The 15,206-nt window shown below is 37.7% G+C and overlaps 1 protein-coding gene across 3 annotated transcripts in view; it reads left to right on the forward strand.

Annotated features, from left to right (window-relative positions):
* The first annotated feature begins 823 nt into the window (after positions 1-823).
* The window catches only part of LOC121517381 (paired box protein Pax-7-like), a 107,069-nt gene continuing 92,686 nt past the window's right edge, over positions 824-15,206 (forward strand). Inside the window, exons 1-5 of one of the 3 annotated variants that reach the window (XM_041799089.1) lie at positions 824-862; positions 5,184-5,252; positions 6,544-6,779; positions 7,023-7,167; positions 9,394-9,522. In XM_041799089.1, the coding sequence (XP_041655023.1) occupies positions 5,198-5,252; positions 6,544-6,779; positions 7,023-7,167; positions 9,394-9,522 (565 nt within the window). In that variant the 5' untranslated portion in view covers positions 824-862; positions 5,184-5,197. Of the gene's footprint in view, positions 863-5,072; positions 5,253-6,543; positions 6,780-7,022; positions 7,168-9,393; positions 9,523-15,206 lie in introns of those variants that run through there. The other 2 variants (XM_041799087.1, XM_041799088.1) reach the window with 2 other exon arrangements.

Below are 15,206 nucleotides of genomic sequence, written 5' to 3' on the forward strand. Positions count from 1 at the left end.
AAACTAAGAACATTTCTAAATTACACTGTAGCCACTTTACACCATTTGCCTAATGTTACCCATTTTAATCATTTTTTCCCACCAATTTTGCCATTTTTAACACATTTTTGCAACTTTAAACCCATTTTAAACCCTTTCCACTACTTTTTTCTGCCTGTTTTTGTCACTTCTAAACCAACTCTCTGCCTATTGTTGGCTCTGTTGACACATTATTGCCACTGTTAAGCCCTTTTACAACTTTGTAAGCCACATTTCAAAATTTGATATGCCAATTTTGGCCGTTTTTTGACTGTTTCTGCCTCAGCTAAGCCTTTTTTTTTACCAGTTTATATCAAAACAATGAGGGAAATAACCATTTAAGCTAATTAGTAAATCCTAGCCAATTAGAGACAGAGTGAGGTGGGTCAAACCTTCACCATCCCAGGACAAAAATGCAGCAGAGTTACTGAATGATGATCATCAGTAACAGTTGGCATTCTCTACTGCGGTGTTTCTCAACCTCTAAACTTCACATCTCTCTGACTGCCCGTGGATTTTATGCAGAAATAGATCTGGTGAGATAAATCTCTAAAGCACTCTTGTGAAACAATCTAAGTGCCATGGGTGAAATTTATTGTGTGTGCAGTCTGGAGTTCATCCTTCCTCTTAATATTTTATATTTATATACTATTTTAGCATGTTTCATTTATGATGAATTATAGGAAGACTACCCCAAAGACTAATTTGCCCACCTAAACTTTAAACTGATATTAATATCTTCCTCAAATCTTGCAGAGGCGGTAGCGGCACCCTGACTGTCTGCAGATCTTCTCGTGTCTGAACAAGAAGAGCCCAGGGGCCTCCACATTCCCCCATAATGTCTGTGAGTGTTTCATTATTACTGCTGCGATATCAGATCACAGCATCTATGGGTTTTTGATTTGTCTGACATACTTTACTTTTTCACTTTAACCCTTATTTTGTCCGAAACAATGTCCAAATGTTAGGCTGTCCACATTTGATAGATTCCTTCTGCTCTTGAGCGCACAGAGATAGGGCTGAAACCCTGAATGTTGCCCCAGAAGCCCAGAATCTCCTGGGTTAGTTAAAAAGTATATTACTGCTGAGTGTTATGATGGAGAAATGCAGGAAGAAATAGATAAGATTTCATTCTTGTAGCCAAACTGACCAAATACATTCATTATTATAATTTCTAAGACTTTATTCTCACACTGCAGTGCAGAATTGCTTTTTAACACTAAATGATATCCCCAGTTTCTGCTTTTTCACTAATGAATCTTTTTTGCACTAGATTCCTACCATACTTATGTGACTTAAAACATCAACATCAGACAGTTTCTGTCCTTTTTAGGAAGCAGAAGTGAAAGTAATTGTTTGGTTGTGTCAGGATGATTTTAACCTCAATTAGACGCTAAAAATGGTGACAGAGAGGAATTATTTTTTAAAGGTGTAACTGTTTAATTCTTGTTATAATAATAATCTCTAGATTTGTTGGTGTTCCCAGTCTAAATTTGTGTTCAAACTGTCTTGAAAACTATGATATAACTCCCTGATATAAAAAAAATCCAGCAGAGCATGACCCGGATCCCAAGTTTGGGCTAATCCTGGATAGTCCACTCTTCTGGCTCCACCCCTGCTCATACGGGGTCGTTTGCTTTGATTTGATTGGACAGCAGAGAAACAGGAAATATGGGGAGAGAGAGGGGGAATACTTGAACCAAACAGCACCAGGCAGGTCAGCCTAAAGAAACGGCAGGACCCCTGAGAGACCCAGTGATTGGTTCTGTAGTGCACTGGTTCTCAAAGGGGGAGTCACAGGATGCTTTCATGTTCTATCTATTATTGTAGAAATACAAAAAGGTTTCCAAGAATGAGTTTAATCTAAAAAGAAACAGGAGTTATGAAGTGAGAATTGTACCCTAGTGAGATGTGGATTAAAAATCTAAACACACACATATCAGACCAGCTGTTTGATGTTGCTCTTTTGGCTGAATTTGACCTTTTTGGCCTATTTTTGTTTGATTTTGCAGCCATTTTGTCCTGTTGTGGTCATGTGGTCGGATAATTGAGCCACCTGACTTTTTAAAAGCTTCTGGCGCCACAATACATGGCTAAAAATGATCCGTCTAACTGTTAAAACGTACAAAAACATGCTCATACTCGGGCTGTCAAACTATCAAAATGTTAAATCATAATTCATCTCTAAATTTCGGTCTTTTGACCAGTTCATTTTGTCACTTTTGATTCAATAATGACACTAAATGCTATGAAAAGTAAATAAAATCACAATTTCCATTGTGAGCTTCTCAAGGGACCCTTCCTACTGTGGGCCCAGGAATTAAGTACCCCCCCCCCCCCCCGTGCTACGCCCCTGGGCCCCGCTCCTTAATCAGTCAGTTTCAAATATCAGTAAAGTGTAAAAATAGAGAACTGGACAGATTCTGCCTCCAAAACAGTGAAAAAGAGAAAGTTCCATTAAAATATTTGATTGCTTGAATATTTTTGTTTTTTTGCAGGAAGTTGAAGATATAAATGGATGTGATTACTTTTGCAAAAACTTCCAAGATGTTATTAATTTTTTTTGTGAGAAATATACAAATATATGAAAATAATCCAAAGTAGCCAGTAAATAAAATATATTTTGCACTGAAAAAGTAGCCAAAACTGGCTTTAATAAACTGTTTAGCTTTTTAATGAAGCGTCCCTGTTTGTATTTGAGTTTTTAATATAAATGTTGCTTTAATAAATTCTGATGAAAGTGTTTCTTTGTCAGATTAGAAGTAATTATAAATTATTAATTGGGAGTGCCTTGAAAACTGCAAAAATGTTGCTCTCCAGCAGTGGGAATGAAATTATTTTGGCACTCTAAATCAGGGATTCTCAACCTTTTCAGCACGCAGCCCCCAAAATAAAGGTGCCAGAGACCAGGGACCCCCACTGCACCTGAAGGTGGTTCAACAGCCATCCCCTCTGTTTTATACAGTGCTTAACAAATGTATTAGACCACCTGTCATATTTGTCTCAGACCATCCAGCATCATGAAGTGCTTTAATGCGGCTCTCCATGTTTTACCATTTTGAACAGGAATGAGGAATTTCAAACTGAATTCACCCAAATTTGAGCCGGCTCACTGGGCTTCTCTGAGAAGTCAGAAATTAACCAAGCATAACATTCAACCACTAAAACTCATTTTTCTCTTTAGGAATGCAAGTCAATAACTATAATTTCACATATTAATCAAGAAATATTACTGTGCTTTACTATTTTTTAAGTTTTTTGTAAATCAGTACATTTGAAAATTCATGGATAACAATAATAATTATATTTTAGCATTAAAAATATCATTTGGGTTAAAGAGCTTCTACATATTGGTGTATTAACCATTGCAGGAACATCAAAATGATTTTGGTAATTACCACTGCTGTTAATTTAGGGCAGCTGTGGCATAAACCTTACTTTGAGTGATGGTCTAATAAATTTGTTAAGCACTGTATGTAGTAAATAGGCTTTTTAATGTAAATCCCTGTAGTAAAAAAAAATATTCAAAATGGTTTAAAATTTGAATAAATTGGTTAATAATGGGAAAAAATATTGGAAAAGTGGTGAAGTTGAATTTCATAAGTAGCAGAAATAGGTAACAAGTGGCAACAATGGGTTAAAGTGGCAAAAATGGACCTAAATAGTGGTAAAAGGGAGTTAAATATGACTGACATTCCTTTGAACTGGCAAATATGGGTGGAAATTTGGTGAAACTGGATGAAAAATTGATATAAACTGGCAAAAAAGGGTTAACTGAGAAAGAAAAAATCGGCAGATATTAGCAGAAACTGGTTAAACCACCGAATTGGGCATATTAAATGGTAAAATGTGGAAAATTGAGTGTGAAAAGGGGTTAATCATGGCAATAATGAGTCAACAGAGACATTAAGCTCAAGTGGCAAAAACAAGCAGAAAAAAGTGGTTGAAAGAGTTTAAAGCTGACTAAAATGGGTGTTCAATGGCAAAAAGGTGTTAAGGTGGTGGGAAGAAATGATGAAAAGGGGTCAAAATGTGGCAAACTTGGTGTGAAGTGGCAACAGTGTAATTTAAAAAATATTCTTAGTTTTTCAGGGCATCTGGAGACCCCCTCTTAGTGTCTCGCAACCCCAAAGGGGGTCCTGACCCCGAGGTTGAGAACCACTGCTCTAAATGACCAAAGTTGCCTTCCCTGCTCTAAAACTTCTCTTTTTTTCATCCTGCAAAGCCAAAGTTTTGTTTCATCTTCTTGTTTCCACAATTAAAGGGATACTGCAGCATTTTCCAAGAGGCGAAACTAAGGAAAAATAAATATTTTTCTCTCTTCTTAGAAATCCTATTGATGCAGGAAGCTTTTCAAACTTTATTCACATCAGTTCTTAATTCCTCCATTTGAATTTTTGACACCTTTCGGGGCTGAATGGAGGTAAAAGTGTGAAGACTGTGCTGCATTCGTGATTGGCCTTATTTAAGCGTGTTTTGTTTGTCTCCAGCTGCAGACAATAAGTGAAGAAAAAGCCGCACATTCTGGAACAAACGCCGATCTGCAGCCTGCAGCTCTCTGTTGCAGACTTATTGCATTGGATTGCATTATATTTGACAGGTGTTTTTGTTTGTGTGTCCACTCGGTGTGATGTGCAGGCGGATGTGATGTTTCTCCGTGTGCGTAATTTGTGTGTTTGTGTGTGTGTGCGCGCCTCCATCCCTTCGCTCCCATTGGCTGCTAAAACTTGTTGGAGCTTTTCCCTCTCGAATAAGAGAAAACCCCAAGAACCTATCGGTGCCTGTGACCCGTCCCCCCCCCAACTCCTCCCTCCTCCCTCCGTTCTGCTGGAGCCCGCCTGGTCCAGACTTGTCCGTGAACACAGACAGTCAGAGTAGTCCCTCACTGACACGGGTTAAATAGGCTCTCATGTCACAGACTGAGGAGTGGTGTCATTGTGAACACATTAACAGCGTGAGGAGCGGCACATCCAGCCTCTTTTGGCTCTTCTTATTCTTATTTAATCTGTTTTTTCTGCTCCGAGACCTTCACTAAAGCGTGGACCAACAACAGACCTCCTTAGACCAACAACTTCAGCTGGACAAATAGAAACGTCTCCTTCCTTTTTTGCTTTTATTTTTATTTTCTTTATTTTTTTTTAATGGTACAATGTCATCTCTGCCAGGAACGGTACCGCGGATGATGCGCCCGGCTCCAGGACAGAACTACCCGCGTACTGGATTCCCTCTGGAAGGTAGGAGCAGCCAGCCTGATGGGCCTGGAGCTTAATGAGGAGGCTGGAAATAACAGGAAAATCAAAACACTTTAATAACCAAGAGTGGCCTGGAGTAGGGGCCTACATCGGTCTACTTTAGCTGGATTTATCTCAAAGAAAGACTCGCTTTATTTTGTCAGATTGAGGCTGACTTTGTTTGCTTTTTCAAATTCTAAATGTTGCATTAATTCCCCAGCTCACCTGGCAAAATATTTGAAGTCTTAGATGCTCTTCATGTATCTATAATCAAGTGACAATTTTGCAAATTCAAATTGAGTGTAAATCCTTACAAAAGAGTCTTTAATGACACGTGTGGGATTTCTTCAAGTGTCCTGGAAGCGTCTGGAAATTCAAATCAAACACATAAAAACACACCGTGGAGAGACGGAGGATTACACCAATATTTGGACATCGTGATGGTGAATAATGAAGACGAACAGAAGGGGCTCTTCAGCCCCTCTCCAGGCGCGGATGGAGCTGTGAAGTGCCACTCGTGTCCTTAATGGAAATCTGTAAACGAAATTGTCTTTACGCGTAAATTACGCACGGGATAAAATGTGTTTTTTATGCGTTTTACGCGTAAATTACGCACGGGATAAAATGTGTTTTTTTATGCGTTTTACGCATAAATTACGCACAGAAATTGAAAGCAAGGCCAGTGTATTAGCAGTGCAACTGCTCTAAGGAGGTACAAACAGAATTTAAGAGCATTTAAAGACCAGGAGGAGTAACAAGTATGGAATGTTTTAAAATAGAAGATAATGAGATAATGAGAGTTAGTGCAGGGAAGGCCTTGAAGTAAACAAAAAACATGGCTGCCGTTGATGTGAAAAGTCTTGTTGAATTGTCAGAAAACATCTGAGCACTCTCACTTTTGAATCATTGGCTGGTGGAGCTGCTTTTTCTCTCAGCTCCACGACAGAGACACAATTAAAACACAAATGTTAAAGAAATCCGAATAAATATTTTAGTATTTGGCATCTTGACAGAAAACACATCTCTGCATGTTTCATCCATGTGGATGCTTTCAGCTTTTTCCCCTTTAAATTTTTATTTTCCAAATCTGTGCGCACCAACAGTTATGTACATTTTGTTCAGCTGGAGGCAGATGTGGAAAATAAAAAATGAACATTTCCACGGTAATGTCAGTGTTGCGGGAATTTAAGGACTATAAATAAAGTAGAATAAAAAGCGTTTAGGCCTTTCTCCTTTTGAAACAAATTTAAATCCAGGATCTTAAATCTGACCTCCCCTGTGTCTCCCCTCTCAGTGTCCACCCCTCTGGGTCAGGGGAGGGTGAACCAGCTCGGAGGGGTCTTCATTAACGGCCGGCCGCTGCCCAACCACATCCGGCACAAAATAGTGGAGATGGCCCACCACGGGATCCGTCCGTGCGTCATCTCCAGACAACTGAGGGTCTCTCACGGCTGCGTGTCCAAAATCCTGTGCCGATACCAGGAGACCGGCTCCATCCGGCCGGGAGCGATCGGAGGCAGCAAACCCAGGGTGAGACGAAAAAAAGAATCTACAGAATAATTATAAGAACTAAAGATTCAAATCTGAGTACAGAATTATTTCAACAAAAGATTCAAATCTGAGTGATGTGTTTTTATTTAGTCTGTTCCATTACTTTTACGCATAATTAGAATTATTTTACGCATGATGTGACTCATTTTACGCGTTGAGGCCTTTGATGTTAAAGCAGCGCGCGCTCACTCTCCACGTGTCCTCGCGCTGTCCCACCTGCAGCAGGTAGCCACGCCGGACGTGGAGAAGAGGATAGAGGAGTACAAGCGGGACAACCCCGGCATGTTCAGCTGGGAGATCCGGGACAAGCTGCTGAAGGACGGCGTGTGTGACAGAAGCACAGTCCCTTCAGGTGAGGCCTCCTCTGGTAAGCCACGTTTACTTCAATCCACTCATTCACTGCCGCCTTTTCATTACAATCTGAAATATGCAAGTGTGGAATACCATTTACGCCTGTAAGAAAAGAAATAAAACACAATTAAGCTGGCCAATAATTAAAAATAAACATCTTTAGTCATTATAATGAGGAAAAAGTCAAAATCATGAAACTGGAGTTGAAATTATGAGACAAAATATTATGAATATATGAACATATTAATTTATTTGATTTAAAAAATAATGATAATGAAACAACACAATAAAATTAAAACAAAAAATATTAAGTAGCCTAAATCTAAGCTTGTTAGATTATTAACCTGAATGATGAGATATAAAGTCAAAGTTTTGAGATAAAAATCCAGAATTATGAGAGAGTATTTGAAATTATGATAATTAAAAAATGTAATGATAGTGCTATGAAATGAGTCACAGTAATGAGAGGAAACATCAACATTTTTAGGTCAAAGTCAAATTAACCAAATAGTTTCTGTGAATATTTGATATGAAGTAAAATTTTTTTTAGATAAAATCTCATAATTATGAAATAAAACAAAGATTTTGAAATTAAAATGTAAAATTAAGGGATTATAATTAAAATGTATAAAATAGTTTATTATAATTATTTTAAAAAATAACATAAGACAAAGTCAGAATTGTAATATCCAAAATACGAGACTAAAAATGTCAAATTTTTGCATTTTAAGTCCAAATTTTGAGTGAAAAAAATCCCATTTATGACATACTGATTCTTAATGTAATGAAAGTGTTTGGTATTATTTAATCATTTAGATCTAAATGATAAGATACAAATTTTAAGTATTGAGATATAAAAATCAAAATTTTGGTTTATAAACAGTTTTCATGATGTCATAAAAAGTTAAAAAATATAATTGTTAAATTTTATGGAAATTTGGATTTTTTAAAATTTCAGTAGAAAGTTGAATGAACATTTCATTTCCAAAACAATTACATTTTTCTGGCTATTATTTGTGTTTTCAGGCGTTAAGGGGTTAAAAAAATCTGAGATCAAAAAAATGAAAATCAATACTTTAGAGAGGTAAAAAGATAAGATTATAAGCATTTATTATATGCATTATATTTATAAGATGAAATGCATGCAAGGATACGTGGATCATTTTTGTAATTTTTTGTAGTTTTTGTTGTTGTTGTTTGCTTGGGATCCTTTGTTCTTTTACATTGAAAATGGACACCTAACACCCCCCACCCCCATCCCCCGTACCTGACCTTCTCCTTCAGTTGCTGGTACCTGACTTGGGGTGATCCAAGGGGTCCTCAAAGAGCAAGGGTCATTGTCCTGTCTGTATGTGTCTGCCTTTTGCTGTGTTTTGTTTGTTGTTATGTCTGTGTCTAGTATTGTAATTATTTAAAAGCAAAATAAAATGTATACAATGCTTAACAAATGTATTAGACCACCCTAACCCTAACCAAAGTAAGGTTTATGCCACAGCTGCCCTAAATTAACAGCATTGGTAATTACAAAACCATTTTTGATGTTTCTGCAATGGTTAATACACCAATATGTAGAAGCTCTTTAACCCAAATGATATTTTTAATGCTAAAATATAATTCTTATTGTTATCCATGAATTTTCAAATTTACTCATTTACAAAAAAACTGAAAAAAATAGTAAAGCACGTCATTATTTCTTGATTAATATGTGAAATTATAGTTATTTACTTGCATTCCTGAAGAGAAAAATGAGTTTTAGTGGTTGAATGTTATGCTTGATTAATTTCTGACTTCTCAGAGAAGCCCAGTGAGCCGGCTCAAATTTGGGTGAATTTAGTTTGAAATTCCTCATTCCTGTTCAAAATGGTAAAACGTGGAGAGCTGACTGAAAATGAAAGAGTCCGCATTAAAGCACTTCATCATGCTGGATGGTCTCTGAGACAAATATGACAGGTGGTCTAATACATTTGTTAAGCACTGTACATTAAAAAAGAAAACAACTTTAGAGAAGTATAATCATAATTAATTTTGAATAAATATCTTATTTTAGTTTTTATCTCACATTTGCACTTTTAATCTCATTATGACAGCACAAGGCTGGTTTCCCTCATAGATGATCAGCTGTTTAATCTCTACTGGCATAAATGGGCTTCCGTAGAATCAACCTAAAACTGAAGGACACATTTTTAATTGTTATTATATTTAAATGATCATTTTCATCACTGAGGCTGCCTCTGTTCCACAGTGAGCTCCATCAGCCGCGTGCTTCGAGCTCGTTTTGGGAAAAAAGATGACGAGGATGAGTGTGACAAAAAGGATGAAGACGGAGAAAAGAAGACCAAACACAGCATCGACGGCATCCTGGGCGACAAAGGTAGGCCAACACACCCTGAGGTTTGGAGCAGTGAGCTCTGACAGCTGCTGCTCGCTTCCTTGGACTCTGCTGCCGATGATTTGTCTACAAATTGGCCCTAAACGGCCGCTCGGTCTCTCTGGGTTTCCTCGGTAAGCTGCTGTCCCTGCGGACGCGGAGCTGCTTCATTATTAATGGCAGAGAGCTGCAGAGGAGTGCGGCGCTCCTGCAGAGATGCTCAAACGGCGCTGACAGATGAGCGATGTGCCAGTCAATATCAATTACTGAGGGGGGGCTGACGGGGGCCTCACGGGGGCCACGATCACACGCTGGGGGCCAGCGGCCTCAAGTGCACCAGAGAATAGACTTCATGAGTGGAGGAAGAAGATAGCTCAACAGATTAGGAAAATAAAACAGGATAAATTATTAAAAATGCAAACAAGATGAGTAGGATTTATTTAAGTAAATTCTGCACAGAATTTATTTTTTTATGTTTGTAGGATTTTCATAAAATCTGCACAAAATTCTGAAATATTTTAAAGTTAGAAATGCTTTAATGGTGTGACTTGAATGTTAACAAAGTTTTATTTAATGCAAAAATAATCAAAATAATCACCTTATATTGTAATACCTATATTTATTAATATGCATGTAAATAAATGTTTAAATATCAGCTTAAATGAGATAAAATCAAATTCAATAATAACATCTAAAATAAAAAATGGTAGGAACTATGTGCTTATTTAAATTGCATGCTAAATTTATGGTAATGCATGATTTTTTTTTATCATTTCTTGGAAACACTTAAGGGTCTTTTCTCCCAGATCACAAATGTTATCATGGGCTTTATTATAAGAGTGGGAGGCTGCATTAAGTCAGAGTTATTCTACATAAGAGCGCTGTGATTATGGTGTGAATAAAGGCATAAAGTGAATAAAAATAAGGTTAGACATCTGCTGGATTAAACATCAAAAACACCATGCAAACACCAGCCGTTTAACTGATATTTTTAGAGGGAGAAACCTGGCTTTAATGTTTAAAAAATTAAGGAATATATTCAGAATTTTATGGCTTATAAAATAAAGAAACATATTGAATTGATTGATTCTTAAAATTAGCCAAACCACATAGGTTTTAAAAGCTGCACACACTGCTGAAAATCTTGGAATAGATGCATTAGCAAATTAAACATGAAGTGCTGCCCTGTGGTGTGTGCAGGGTATGAGGAGTATGCACGCGTATTTCTCAGTCTCTGTAGAGGACTCTTTCATCTAAATCCTCTCTTCAGAGCTGGAAAAGGCAACAGGAGTAATCTGAGTACACTAGTGCAGTGTATGGTAAAACATAGCTATTAGTCTTCTAGTCTATGTTAATGTCAGATCTGTTCTTCTATAATTGTTGATTTCATACTTGAAGTTAAGTGATAATCTCCAAGTCCTAAAGATCTATTTTCAGGTGAACTCCATGCACAATGATCTTCCATGTCTCTGTTACAGCACAGGGATGTTTTTCCTTTTCTGGATTTAAAAATCTGTAGTCAAAGAGTATAACCTTCTCTGCACAGCTAGTTCTTCAACCTTCCCTCTGAAGTTTAGCTTCTGAAATCTGCAGAAATATCCCCTTACCGGAAAACACCTCTGTTTAAATCATTCTAACATTTTTCTCTTATTATCTGAATTGAATGGCCTTAAGAGAACTAGTGAATGGTTTTATTTGTGTAATTCAAAAATGCATAGATCACAATCCTGCACAAAAGTTTCTCCAACATCATACTTTTATGGAAGGCCAAGTGTGCACCATCAAAATGCACACCTTTATTTTCTTGCCAGAGTGCATATAAGCCAGAAACATATTAAACAAAATCAAAAACAGGCCATAAGACATGTTCCAGCTGCCTCATGTCAGTTTAAAACACCTTGCATTTTTTTAAATGAAATTAAGAGCTAATCTTTTATTGAGGAAGTTTAAGTGTTGCAGCAACACTAAACAAAGCAGCAGATAGAGAAGAAAAAGATGAAATAAAGAAATAAAGATTAGAGTTCAGTGTCGGTACAAGACAGTTAAAGACTTTCTATGAGGTTAAATGGTGACATAAATGTTTTTAACAGGCTGAGCTAGAGGGAGGCTCACAGGGAACAGGGCTAAAGCACCAAGTGTTTTCCAAAAAGCCTCGATCTTTTAGGCTCCAATCAACGTTCTAACTGGGACTGTAAGAGAAATCAAAGGTGCTAAAACATAATTACAGATATTACATAGAAAGGGCGAGGACACTATGGGCTGGTGGATTTTGTTAAAATAAATGCTGAATCTCCTGACTGCACTTAAAATGTACTGATTAAATAAAAGATAAAACTTTCTGATGCAATAATACAACATCCTATCTAAGGCTGTCAGCATTAATACCCTAACTGTGATCTATTTTAACTGGTGCATTGTTTTTTAAAGTTCTCATCTTTTATTGTCCCTTTTAACACACTAAAGTTAATCCATTTCAGCGTCTCCCTGCAGCCACAGTGCTGTAGAATAAGTCCTCCACTGCTCCTTAAAGGTTCATTTCACTTTAAAAAAGCTCAGTAAATGAGTCAAAACTCATCTGCAGCTTGTGCTGTCAATCTTTTACTTTTTAATTTTTCTTATTTCCTTTTCAGTCCACAGCAAGTCATGGGGGTTTCTACCGTCTTACTCAGGCTTTTATTCTGAAATGTTTACATTTACTTCCAGGCTACGTGACCGTCCCTTTTCGCTTCATTTACTGCCTTATGATAGACAACAAAACGTAAAGACATGAAATGAAACACTACTCTTTTTTAAAAAAAAGTTTATCGTTTTATCATTTAAATTCAAAAAACAAAAAAAGGAAAATTATCGCCCTTTATTTGTTTTATGGTTTCTGGCCAAACCCCCAAAACAAGTGAAGCTGGTGGTTTTCTCGATTTCCATACGGTCAAATGCTCTTTCAAAATAAACCATACTTTAGTAGCCTGACTCTTTCTGGGGCCCGATCACATGTGGAAGTAAAAACGCAAAATTCATTCTGTTTCATAGTGTAACCCCACTTTTCTTTAAATGTCTTGATATCTTATGGAAGTATTAAAATGTGTGCTGAGCAAATAAACTGCAATGTCTTAATTCAAAGTTGCTTACCTTTAGAAAAGGGGAACAAACCGAAACTAGGCAGCTTTTTAGCCCAAAAATAGCCTGTAAAGATATTTTTCGGCACCATGAGGTGATGAAAGTTATCCAGGATGCTCGCACTAACGTGCTGATAGTCATTAATTGCATGGGACAGGCCCGCTCACTGGGACGTCCAGGGGCGCTGCAGTGTCCTTAGGCAGGCCTGCTGAAGATGAACTTTAGTTGTAAACTAGTGAGCACTATTAGAGAGTTAGCCAACAAGCATAAATCTGTATATGAAACTACACGTTCTGTTTTCTTTTCCTATTATAAAATTTGTAATGGCGACCACAACTTCACACTAATGCACTACACTTCCTGCCTTATTTATAATGCAAGAGCGGATTATTCATCTTCTATGTGTAGTTTTAGGGTTCAAGAAACAAGAAAATATTCAGAGAAGGCTTAGACATAGAGAATAGAGATCAAATTTACAGGGTAGCATGCTTACAGAGCCTCCTTGGGTTGTGCTAAGCCCCCGATTTTTGGCCCTCGTCGCTCCGCCCCTGGCTGTTAATGTCATTGGACTCTGACTTTTTTTGGCTTTTTCTCATGCTGTGTTTAATTTTGACCTGGTCGTTGTTTGAGACCTGGAGGATTTTTGCCTTTGCAGGGAAAATGAAGAAAAGTTTGGACCTTAAGAGTGAGAAATGATGATATAAGGTGACATGCATACAGCGGTGTAACGGTCTGACATTTATCATGGTGTAGTTTAGAGCATCATATGAGGGCTAAGGTAGTCTAAATATAGCAGTATAAAAAAGCATTTAGCACCTCTGAGATGCATTATTTTGAAGTAGAAAGGATTAATATGGGGGATTTTTAATGTCATTGTTGCTGTTGAAGTCAGAGTGGGCATGCTGGGTCAGATGTTTCATCGTCTTGCTCTCACAGACAACAGAAGCTGCATCAGCTCTCCTGATTGGCTGATTTCTGTTTCACCTTTTAATTAATCTAAACGACTCTAGCGTCCCGGAGCTCCCCATGCGTCCTGACCACCGCTCTCTGCTGTGACACCCCTCTCTCCGACGCTCTCGTCTGTCGTCCTTTTCATGTTGTTGAGCAGATCAGCCTCTCTGTGTGTCTCTGTCATCCCGGCCTGCCGTTTAATAATTTGAAGACTTAGCCTATTACAGCTGGTAATGAAACCGGTGTCTTGTTGAATAGGCGTCTGTGTTGGAGAGGGGTGTAATAGCCTGGAGGCATGGTAAGAAATATATTTATCCCCTATCAGCCCTCACTCTCACAGTCCCCGGCTCATGCATTCTGTTGAAGGAGCTTTAAAGCAGATTAAATTGAGCCTTTTATTTCTTTTCACTTTCATCTCTCAGAGGCTCACTTCGTGGTGTGGAGCCCGCGGCGCAAATTCATGAGATTTTAAGGTTTTTCCTTCTCGTGTTGTTTAGATTGTATTTTTAAATATTCATTTCATTTGCTTTTATGGGATTGTTTTTTTTTTTTTTTTTTAAGAGGCAGGTTGGCAGAGAGTCAGGGCGAGCCGTGCAGAGTGTTTCTGCAGCTGAATGAAGGAGGTGTGACAGAAACAAACATACGCACAAACTGTCAGTTTTATCTGATAAGAGGGTGTTTGTGCACATGATGAGCTCTCAGTGATAAACAGCAGGGGGGAGACGACACAATGCATGCAAATACACATGCAAAATCAACCTTATGTCTGCAGAGACACTCCTAAATGTGCAGAAAATAAGCTTTAGACTAACTCTGGCTCAACGCATCAAATGTTTACACTCATACTTGGTTTATTTTCTAAATAGAATAAATAAAATGGCAAAAAACAAGAACAAAAAACCCCTAAAATACTCTTTTATTTAAAAAGGGCCAAAAGCATGCTATCTCACTCTTCAATGACATTTTCTTGCATTTTTAAAAACCTAAAACCATCGCACTTTGACAGCAGAGGTTCTCAACTGGTGGGTCAAGCCCTAAAAGTGGGTCTTGCAGCTGTTTAATCCAGGAAAATGTGGGCCTCGGAGAGAAAATTCTGTCAAAAACTCTATGATGTATGGCAGCCCTAAGTGGACATACTTACATATATTTACTTCTCAATTCTGCCTCAATATCATGTCAATTTTGATTGTTTTCTCAGGATCTTGACTCTTTTTCCCTTACTATGATGGGATAACAATGCTAATTTCCTAATGATGGTTTTTCTAGATTGCAGTTTGCACAACTTTGCATTTTCATAACTAGATATGGAGTAAAATAACATGCAAACAAGTCCTCCCAGGGTTCCTGTAATGATTTTCTTCTTAAACATGTTTTTTGATCCACATTCTTGTTAACTTGAATATTTTTCCTCGTCTAAGCTTCAGGCTTCAGCATACGTCCAGTGAATAATTTTTAGTGACTGATTTACTGTATTTGTTTTATGATTTATGCCTGGTAATCAGCTAGAACACAGGTGTCAAACTAAAGGCCCGGGGGCCAAATCTGGCCTGTGGAACGATTACATCCGGCCCGGAAGATCATAACATATTTGTATTATAACTGGCCCACCAGTATGAGGTCTG

Source organism: Cheilinus undulatus, linkage group 11 (assembly GCF_018320785.1).
Source record: "Cheilinus undulatus linkage group 11, ASM1832078v1, whole genome shotgun sequence".
In the NCBI taxonomy this organism is placed as follows: Eukaryota; Metazoa; Chordata; class Actinopteri; order Labriformes; family Labridae; genus Cheilinus; species Cheilinus undulatus.